The sequence below is a fragment of the Medicago truncatula genome, chromosome 8, assembly GCF_003473485.1.
Source record: "Medicago truncatula cultivar Jemalong A17 chromosome 8, MtrunA17r5.0-ANR, whole genome shotgun sequence".
Classification (NCBI taxonomy): Eukaryota; Viridiplantae; Streptophyta; class Magnoliopsida; order Fabales; family Fabaceae; genus Medicago; species Medicago truncatula.
In genome coordinates, this window is record NC_053049.1 from 12,002,470 (window position 1) to 12,013,457 (window position 10,988).

Below are 10,988 nucleotides of genomic sequence, written 5' to 3' on the forward strand. Positions count from 1 at the left end.
TAAATAGCAATGATGATGTTAACTAAAAGGAATAAATATATTTTTGTTTCCTATAAATATTTCCAACTTTTTGTTTAGTCCTCCTCAGAAAAAGAATTGACTTTTAATCCTTCAAAAATTTTCAGTTTACAATATTAGTCCTTACTTTTAGTCCTTCAAAAGTTTGCAGGGAAGTTTAGAATATTATAATAATATTTTTCAAAAAGTTAAAATTTCTTAACAAAACATGAATTAAGTATGAATTTTTCAGTGAAAAAACATAAAATTCATATTTAATTCATGTTTTGATAAAAAAAAAAATCTAATTATTTTAGGAGATATTTTAATAATATTTTTTTATGATATTTTAATAATATTCTAAACATTATAGTAAAAAAAAAAATCAAAATTTTGAATGAAACATATTGATTTAAAAGAAGAGATAAAAAACTGCATTGAAAATTTTTGAAACAACAAAAGTCAAAGTAAAATTTTAAAGGAATTAAAATAAAAGATTAGAATATTAATGGGACCAAAACATATTTAACACAAATTAAAAGGGATTTGTGGTTATTTTTATCTCAATCAACCAACCGTACGTCTTTAAATATTCAAGAGTTTTAAGTCAAATTTGGTGTTCAATAATTTTTGTTTTAATTATGTTATTTTTTGTACGTTTTATGGATTTTAAGGTTTGTTGTTATCAACAAAATCAATTGCCGTTGGCCCGCAATATTTTGTTCGTTTTAATATGTAATTTATAAAACATCTCTCATGCAAGCATCTAATTTGAGTTGCATAATTTTTGTGCGGGGGGGACCTAAATTAAATTGTCACATGAGATGTGATCAATTTTATTTGGTGTCTTTTGAAGTAAAAAGTTCAGGTAAGTTGAATTTATCACGGGGTTCATCAAAGTTAAAGAAGATGATAAAATATGGATTTTTCTATCATGTGTAAATTTGCACATGTTAAGAAAATAGGTCTTTAAAATATTAAATATATAACTTTTTAATAAATAAATAATTAATGTTTTACAATAAAAAGTTATCATTTTTAGTTGTTTTAACTTGTGCAATATTGTACATGTTAGACAAATCCACAAAATATTTATAAACGTATTTATAAATTATTCAACAATAAAATTATTATGTTAATAGCCGAAGTTAAACTCACATTTTACGAAATATAAGACAACTGCTTACCAATTGAACCTAAATATATTCACATCTCATTAATTTATTAGAGTACAATAGATGTTTATTTTGTTTTAGTATAGACCCAAAATTTGATCCCATTTCTTAACATTTTAAAGATAGTACTCCCTCCTACATTTGTTTTAATTTTTAAAAAATGGAGGACTGATTTTTTAATTTTTTTTATAGAGACCGGTTTATATACCCATGTTATCATGTTTAATCTGGTTCAGTCATGCGGTTCAACCAATATAACTCCGTGGTTGAATCAACGACTCAGTGATCTAGTGACCTTACCGGATTGACCGATCTAGTTTTTAAAACTGTCTTTCCTCTCTCTCTTTTCTCTCTCCCCATTCTATCTATCTTTATATCTCTCCCTCCTCTCGCCTCTTTGTCACTCCCCCCTTTCCCGTCTCTCTCACTCTTTCACCTCAGTTAACATTTACATTTATTGAAGGTATTGTAGTAAATTTGATCTCATTTTGTGTGTGATGTTCATTATTTACCAAAGATCTTACATGACAAAAAAGTTGCTTAGTATCTTAATGGCTTGTCTTGTGATGCTCTATCCGGTACTTATAATGAGGATCAACGTATGGTGTATCCACACTAAATGTGAAGACAATTTCTTTTAATATTCCTGTGTTTGTTTGTATTGATATTTAGTCTAAAATTTAGATTGTTTTATTTTGAAGTTGTATAGCACTCCTTGTTTTTCTAGTTTCTTATCCCTTATAGGTGATGTGTCAAGTTCCTCCTTGGTTTAGGTATAAATAAATAATTTGTCATAATCTTTCATTAGGTTGATAGATGGGTTTTTAATATTCAATTTTTTTTTATTGAAGAGAGGTATAGTTTTGCTCTTCAAGATTCTTGGGTGAACCAATTCTATATTCTTATTATAATCATTCTTTTTTTTTGGCGGATTTGCAGTTGATCTTATCCGATCATTCTTCTCACTTATCATCTAATTCTATTTCGTAGGTTTCTTTTCTATTTCTTCATTGTAGATTTTTCTTAGGCTTTCTTTAATTTTCATTCATTTCTATCTTCATTCAAGAAATTTAAACTAAGGTTAAAGATCCTTGTATAGAGAATCTTTATTGGATCCACATCACATGACGTATTCATCTTCATGGCTTTGTGCGTATTTTAGCTTCGTGCATATTTTGATTATGACTTGGTGTGTATTTTAGCATCGCGCGTATTTTGCCTATGGTTTTGTGCATATTTTGGCTTCGCGCGTATTTTGGTTATGGCTCTGTGTGTGTTGTGGCTTCATGCGTATTTTGGTTACGACTTTGTCCAGCTTTGCGCGGAATTTTCTATTGGTATGGATGATGCTATATTCGGATCATGTTGTTGTAGCAGCATGAGGACAACTACGTATACTTTTAAAAATAATGTTTTAAACCAAAATCTGGGGAGTTAGAATATTGGTGAAGCTATTGGCATGTTACCGGGTTATAGTGGGTTAAAGATCTACGGTTAGAACTAGATTCTAAAAGAGTTAATGATGTATTGCATAACAACACAAATATGTTATTGAATTTGGTTGTATTCTTAGTAGTTGTCTTAACATTGATAAATTTTCATTTTAGAAACTAAAAAGTAGAGATTGTTAGGAGGAAAAACCAATAAGACATCTAATACTTTGGCAAGGATCGTCACGTTGTTTGCTACTTTCCAAATCTTGACCGATTCTTGTATCCAGAATATTATTACAAATGAAATACTAACTATAATGTTTAAAAAGTTTTATTTTTTGATAGGTACATTAATTAAGAAGTCAGCTAGTGTAAAAGTAGATGTAATTATAGAATGTTTTTCATTAATATAAAGTTATTTTTGAAAAATAAATTATGTGGTAATTCATTGATTATTTCCTTGCAAGAAGGACAAAAAAAATGAAGGAACTCAGAGATATATTGGTCATCCAGTATCTCAGGATAGGTGATGTTACCCAACACCACAATCATTATCATCACATCATAGCACCTTCAAATATTGCACCAGCCGGGAATTGAACCCGGGTCTGAACCGTGGTCTTTGTTCTGTTGTTGAGATTGTTAATAAATATAAAATATACATGTTTTTCTAAATGAAGCTGATATTTAAGACTCATAAATCTGAGGAAGTAAAAAAAAAAAAAAAAAAAACAGAAGGAGCTCAGAGGTATATTTATCATCAAGTTTTTCAGGATAGGGATGTTACCCAACACCACAAACATTATCATCATAGCTCATTCAAGGGTTGCACCAGCCAGGAATTGAACCCGGGTCTGTAGCGTGGCAGGGTACTATTCTACCACTAGACCACTGGTGCTTTGCTGTGTGGTTGAGGATGTTGTTATATATTTAACATTAAACACGTTGTCGACAAAAAGTTAAGGTAAAGCCAAACATAAGTATTCCCAATTCTTTCAATTTAAGTGTTCCCAATTTTTAATTTTTTTGAAGGATTCCCAATTCTTAACCATGAGACTAGAAATGTGTCTCATACATTGGTTGAAGGTTAAGGAACTTAGCCTCAGTATGGGTCATTTTCAAAGTAGAAGATTATACTTAGCAATACCTTCCATAACCTAAGGTGCATCCAAAGCATTAAAAGTATCATTCACAATGTCATGTTCATGTCTTGTCCACTTGTAAAATTGCATATGTTAATCTAACACAATTAAAAAAAAAAAAATCACAACCTCGTCAACAAATTCCTTTAAAAGTCTTTTATCAAGACCTTCAAGAATCATTGGTTGAAGGTGAGAAATTTCACACGTTCACCTGTTGATTCATCTATGATCCATTCCATCTTGATTAAGTTGATAAAGGAAATGCATTTTCATGATGTGATGCTAAATGTAAAGAAGAGCTGAATACAAGGAGAAGAAGAACCAAATATTGAAATGGAAAGGCTTTTCTCAACATCATGAATTTGAATGGAAGATGATTTTTTTTATTTTTTTAAATTTGAAACTAAGAATGCGGAGTGTTTATACACAGTAATCTGGTTGGACTAGAGATTTGTTGAAATTCCTCCTTCGTCTCACTAGAGAGGTGGTGTACTTGCAAACACTCCGAAGATCAAGTAAGAAAACACCGAATGTGTGAGGTTTTGAGGGTAGAAAGTGTATGTAACTTGATCGAGGATGTGAGTTAACCTTTATAGTACTGAACTAGGTTTAGGGTCCTCCCAATCCTAACTCGAACAACTATCTTTGGACACCTGTGAGCAGATTAAAGCAAGTTAGCATAGGATCCGGAGTAGACGGTTCAGATCCCTTTAGCCGACCCTAATTGAATGTATTTATGGCAAGTTCATGTGTTGGCGGTGTATTCATAGAATGGGTCTTAACCAGTGGAAACATGTACATAAAATTTTATATTTGGACTATAAGTAAACAATCTTCTGTTATGTTATCTGAAAACTACATGTTTATGTAATTTATTATCCTTTAAATTTCGTTAATATGTAATTTTATAATCATATTATATCCTAGAAAAAAGTCAATCATATTATAAAATTTTGTACCATTTTAACACCAGAATATTCAATACTTGATATGTGGACATCACATTGTTTTAAAAGTTCACGTATAGAGATTCAGTCAGATTTCCGTCTTTCATGTCAACGCCATTTTAACATTGCGGAGCGTTTTTGCTAATAGTCGATTTATCAGGGACTAAAACCAGTTAAAATTTAACAGGAAATAAACTTGAAAAGATATACTCCCCACATTTCATTTGATTAATAAACAGCAATGAACAAATGGGTAAAAAAAAATCCATCCAAGACATATATCCTATCATATCCCCCCATTTTAATATGCAAGCTTCTAATACATTGAAAACCATTCAAAAGCAAGACAAATCTTGACGAGCAAAGAAGTTTCCAGAAGTTGAATTACTCGAAAGTAATGCTAATCTAACAACACTAGCAGCACCATTTTCAACAGATAAATCACCTGTGTTTCTATTCATATCTGTTTTAACAAAACCCGGACAAACACAATTAATACATAAGTTTGGATGTCTATAAGCTAGAAGCCTTGTGTATGAATTCACAGCTGCTTTTGAGAGCTTATAGGCACAAAGATAAGTTGGCCAACCCTTGTTTTCAAGTGAACCTTGTTTGAAGTCTTTCAGAAACTCTTTCAGTACCTCGTCGATTAGCTCTTCGGTTAGATTTTCGGTATCATCTAACACACTCCTAGCCCATTCATTTGATATGTACTGAAATGAAACAGACCATAACACAATTTATTTTTGTAATTTTGATACATTCAGAGACTAGTGATACCGCTACACATATTTATGAGTGAAGACAGATTTCGGTACTTGAGAAAAAATGATGAACTCTATTTGGTCCCCGGAAAACGAAAGGTACCAATTTAGTCCTCAAAAGTCTCAGATATCAGGCAAATTAGTCGCTATCAGAGATTATTTAGACTGGCAATTGAGATTTTTTGAGGACTGAATCAATATTTTTCGTTTTTCTAGCGGACTATATAAGTCTGAATTTTTCTGAAGGACTAATTTGTGCATTTAATCTATCTCAAAAGAATTTCTAAAAAACAACGATTCTGTCATTTCCTTACCTTTAATAATCCTGCAGCCGAGGAAACATTAACAATCACAGGTGAATCAGATAACTGAAGAAGAGGAAGAAAAGCTTCAGTAGTTTCTTTACCACCATAGTAATTTGTTATTATGCAATTTTCAGCCATCTCATAAGTTTGACTCAGTTCTCTCCAATTAATAATTGGTTCCACCTGAATATTCATAACAAAGAAACCAAAGCTTATTCAGATTCTATTATACACAGAAGAACAATTCTATCATCCCAAACGGTTTAAAGAAAACAAAGCTCGCTTACCATATCGTCTGCGTTGAAACCATTGATTCCTGCATTATTCACCTGCACATGAATTTGGAACGCGGTTAAAATGATTAATTCATGTATATAATAAAGAGAAGGAAAATTCCAGGCTATTATTATGGCGAACTCATTCAAAATTTTCAGCAGACAACACACACTCCTTTAATCTGAAGTGTTTGTGCTACATGCCACTTAATTGTCGTAGTTTAAAATATTTATATGGTCTACAAAAGTATTAAGCGTTTGTATATATTGACTTATTTAAGCTGATCTACTAGCATAAGTACTTGAGAGACTGTTCGGGATAACTTATGGAAACAAATTATGACATGTCCAAAAGTTATTTTCAGAAGCTTTTTGGGATAGCTTATGAAAACATCTTACAACTAATAAGAAAATAGTTTGATTTTATTTTATCCCACGTTCAAAAATGGCTTATACATAAACACTTATATGATAAAAACTTATAGCAAAAGCACTTAAGTAAGTTGTTTATCAAAACAAGGCCTATGAGCATGAAGAATCAAGAAAATCATTGAAACACAGAAAACTCCTTCACCAGATTCACCAAAATAAATGGTAATTCAGAATCATTTTATACAATTAAACAAACATAGAAAGTGAATAACAAAGTTTCCAAAATTCTAATATGCATTATCTTAAATCATACTAAAAGGATCATTCTTACCAAGATATCAAGTCTTCCAAACTGAGTCTTAACAAACTCAACCAATGAAGCAATACTAAAAGGATCAGTAACATCAAGTTGATGAAAAACAACAAGATTACAAAATTCAAATTCTTTCTTCAATTTCTCAAAAGCTTGAATCCCTCTTTTCTGATTTCTAGCAGTAAGAACAACTTTAATTCCATTTGAAGCCAATCTTTTAACAGTTTCCAATCCTATACCTTTATTTGATCCTGTAACAACAGCATATCTGAAAAAGCACAAACAAATTCTTACCACTTTAATAAAAGAAATTAAAGGGGTCTTTTAACATTTATTGGTCCAAATAAACATAAAAAGTACCTTTCTTTTGAAATTGCCATAGATAGATGATTAATTGAATCTAAGTGAATGGATGTGCACAAACTAGGGACATAATATTTAATTTATAGTTCACATATTGTTTTTTTTTTTGTTTGGTATGAAAGGTATGGTTCACTTTTCTTAATATAAGATAATAAAATGAGTTGTTATTAATTTATTATTATATTGTATAGTCAAATGTGTTAGGACAAGTTCGAGTACTATGTATGTATGTTTGTATATTTACTTTGACACTTTTTTAATCATGTGATTTTGTTCCAATGTAACATGGTTTATTTTGAAAGTAGATTCCTTGCAATTCCCTCTAATAAAAAATTTGAAGCATTCACACATTCAACACATTTATCATTGTTTAATTGAGATTGGATTGTAAAAATTTCAATATAATTTTCAAAGTATAAAATATCAAACTTAAAATCTGAATCATCTGATCTTGATTAAACGATCACGAATATTTTAACTGCGTGAATGTGTCCAACTTTTTGAAGGAACTACAATCAATCTTAGCTTGTTTATTTTATCACATGATTTGATTATTTTTTAGAATAATTATATGTATGATTTGATTATGTTTTAGAAGAGTTCTATCTATGATTTGATTATTTTTTTGTGAAGAATTCTATCTTCTAGATAACTTAGCTATCATCATATAAAAATAAAAATAAAGAGAATAGAGACAATTGCACGCACGAGACAACAACCAAACAAATCGGCTTGAGAGGTTTATTAGCTAACCTAATCATTAACAAATTTGCCAATTTTACTTTTACTAGCACACCTAATACGACTTCTTCTGTGCAATAATTAATACATACGCACAAAAATACTTATGTCAGAGTTTATACAGTTGTCATTCTTTCTGATTCTCTCTCACTATTTTTATATTAACAAATTATTATAATTAGGGTGCTTCACTATCATAAGTTCACGAGTGAGGATGGAGATAAGCTGGATCAAGCTAAGCTATAAGTGAGTTAAATTTATTCTGTCAAAAAATTTAAGATTGGGGTCTGCAGAGTCTATCATAATATTTTTGAGATTGAATCTATTTTTTGAAATGATGTTATGATTTATTAGTCTGATTAAAAGTCTCTTTCATATGAATATATTTAAATATTGAATTTGATTTGAGTACAAATTAAAAAAATACAATAATAGATGAAAGAGATTAATTAACCTTTTAACTATGTATTATATTATACGACATTTCAATTCTAGTTTATAATAATTCATTTAAATATATGAAAAATTAATATATACTAATAAAATAAAATTAATGAAAAAAAAATATGATTGAAAGTATAAAATATAACATAATATGAAAGTATCAAAATTCAAGTGTCAAGCTCCCTGAACAAAGCAGCAAGCATAAAAGCTCTTTCGAGCATCATATACCAAAGTGTAGGCAGACACGAAGACTTGAAACCTGCAGATTTCAACATACCTAAAAACATCAAAGCAGTCATGTCACCAAACACAACGGAATTCAAACAGACGCGTAAGAACTCAGATCCAGGGATGAGTCCAATACGTTAATAACCAGACCCTTTCGGGTTAACGGAATCACACCCTTTGGGATTTTTGAAGCCAAATCACATCAAAAGAGGTCAAAGTCTTCAACCACCCAGTCTCTGATCACGAACAAAAAGCAAAAAACATACCACACGTGAAGAACATATAGTAACACACCACCAGCAAACCAAACACAAACATGGCAACTCCACCAACCACCAACCTACAACGCAAACAACAACACCAAGAAGCCGGAGACCCAACGAACCAACAACCCACCGATGACAGAAAACCGACGAACATAAATAATCGGCGAAAACAAAAACGAAAACCCAATCCTACTGACCTAGAGACCAAACGGCCCACCAACCTAGAGAATAGGAACCGGAGCAAACTGCAACAGCCTGCACCTTCAAACCACCTACAAAAGTTGGATCTTCCATAACCGCCGTCAAAAGAAATGCCAGCGAAAACAGAACAAACCAGGAGGAAGCTGATGGGGGAGAAGGAGCAGAGTGTAAAGGAAAGATCGGCATCGGAGAGGATGGCAAAATGGTGATGCGGAGGACGGAAGTCACTCGTCGCATCACCAAAACAAAACAGCTACATCGGAACTCAAGGATTTGGATCGGTTGGGAGGTAGAGGAATGAGGTCGGTTTGAAAAAGGTAGGAGCACCCCTACACTGAATTCAAGCAAAATTTACCACTCTTTCAGTTTATAACATATGCAATTTTTTGGCAGAGTTCATTATATATTTCAAAAAGGTTTGACACTCCAAAAAAAATAAACTCAAGATCCACCACTGCATCCAACCTAGCATCTCACAAAAAAATTTTAAATGAGATTTACTAATATTAATTTTTTAAAATAAACTCAAGGTTTAGCACCCCTACATTTTATATCATTACATTTTAATTTTTTTAATATTAAAAAAAAGTGAGGATCTTACTTAAGATTGAGGTCTTAAGTAAGATTTTGGTTTGATAAGATTCTTCCTAACGAAAGTAGTTAATAGGTACCAGGTCCATATGTTCTCATGACCGTGGTCCATATGTTCTCATGACCGTGTCCTCTTTATAAGACCGATATGATTTTCACTTACAGCTTTGTTCTCTCTTTATGTGGTCAAGATGATTACCACTTGACCCACCTTTGATTGGCTCTTACTCTATCTCTTGTCAACAATTTCTTTCCGCATTTATTATCATTTTAGAAATCACTACGTTTGAAATTGTATTTTATTCAGTTAGTTTTTTTTTTTAAGAGATTATCCAGTTAGTTATTCTACTGATTTGAAATAAAATAACATGGTGTTAGTTATTAAAAAGATTACTAATAAGGGTTTTGGGGAGTTTAATCGCTTATCTTTCCTTCTAATTTGGGTGTTTAGTTTTATTGCTCATATTGAGCATTGGGTTATTTTACCTTCTTTTTTTTTTTTTAAATTTAATATCCGATTTAAGGATCGATTAATTCGAGGGGATCAATATCATCGCCTATTTGCAGGGGTCACGTTCTAAGCTAGAGCAAAGCTCTGTGTAGACTTGTCCACCGAAATTGACACCAGAGAAAATCGAGCTTAAGATATTGAGAGAATCACACTCTAAGATCTCAAATCAACCACTAGACCAACCTTAAATGAGTTATTTTACTTAGCATTGGAAGTGCCAAGAGCAAACACAAAAAAATAATTTGTTAGAATCTCACTCTCAAGTAGCCAACAAGGCAACATGCTTCTTTCTTATTGGTGTCAACATACCCACCCTTGCTTGCTATAATCTGAAGATATACTTGCTTTCCTTGGCAGATAATGCATTTGGTGTCATATCATATGCTTGAAGAAGTCAATCACGTGGTTCATGGTCTGACAAAGTATAGACTTCTCTATGGATGGCCTGATTAGAAATTTTGACTTAGTTCCTGCTTTTCTTTTGGATTTTAGTTCTTAATGATTGGTCGGTTCTTCTTTTTCTTCTAGGTCTTTTTTGTCACAAAAAAAAAAAAAAGAACCATTTCAATTTTTGAGAAACATTTCTTAGAGGTAATTTATGATCTTGAAAATGCACTTGAATTAGGGGTGACAAAATGGGTATGTTTTTCAACATTCATCCAAGAATTTTTTTTCCTACCCTTCTTTTTGTCAAAAAAATTCAAAACTATCATACTTTTTTAAAAAATTACATAAATACCTTACTTTTTTAGATTTTTTGGTACCACTCTACTTGGAGTTGCGAGGTAGCCTCAAAAGTGGAAAAAAAATTGTCCTTATTATACCCCACAACTCCAAATTGCAGGGGTAGTTTCTTTCTCTTGCATAGTTTTTTGTGCATGCATGCAACCAACTTTTTTTTTCGTTAATTATTTTGATAA

The 10,988-nt window shown here is 31.4% G+C and overlaps 1 protein-coding gene across 1 annotated transcript; it reads right to left on the reverse strand.

Moving 5' to 3' along the window:
* Window positions 1-4,885: 4,885 nt before the first annotated feature.
* LOC11409642 ((+)-neomenthol dehydrogenase) lies at window positions 4,886-7,226 on the reverse strand. The gene is made up of 5 exons (XM_003627546.4): window positions 7,084-7,226; window positions 6,742-6,991; window positions 6,051-6,092; window positions 5,773-5,946; window positions 4,886-5,407 (listed from the first exon to the last, which is right to left on the reverse strand). The coding sequence occupies exons 1-5, from the start codon at window positions 7,101-7,103 to the stop codon at window positions 5,030-5,032; spliced, it is 864 nt and encodes a 287-aa protein (XP_003627594.1). The 5' UTR covers window positions 7,104-7,226; the 3' UTR covers window positions 4,886-5,029.
* Window positions 7,227-10,988: the final 3,762 nt, after the last annotated feature.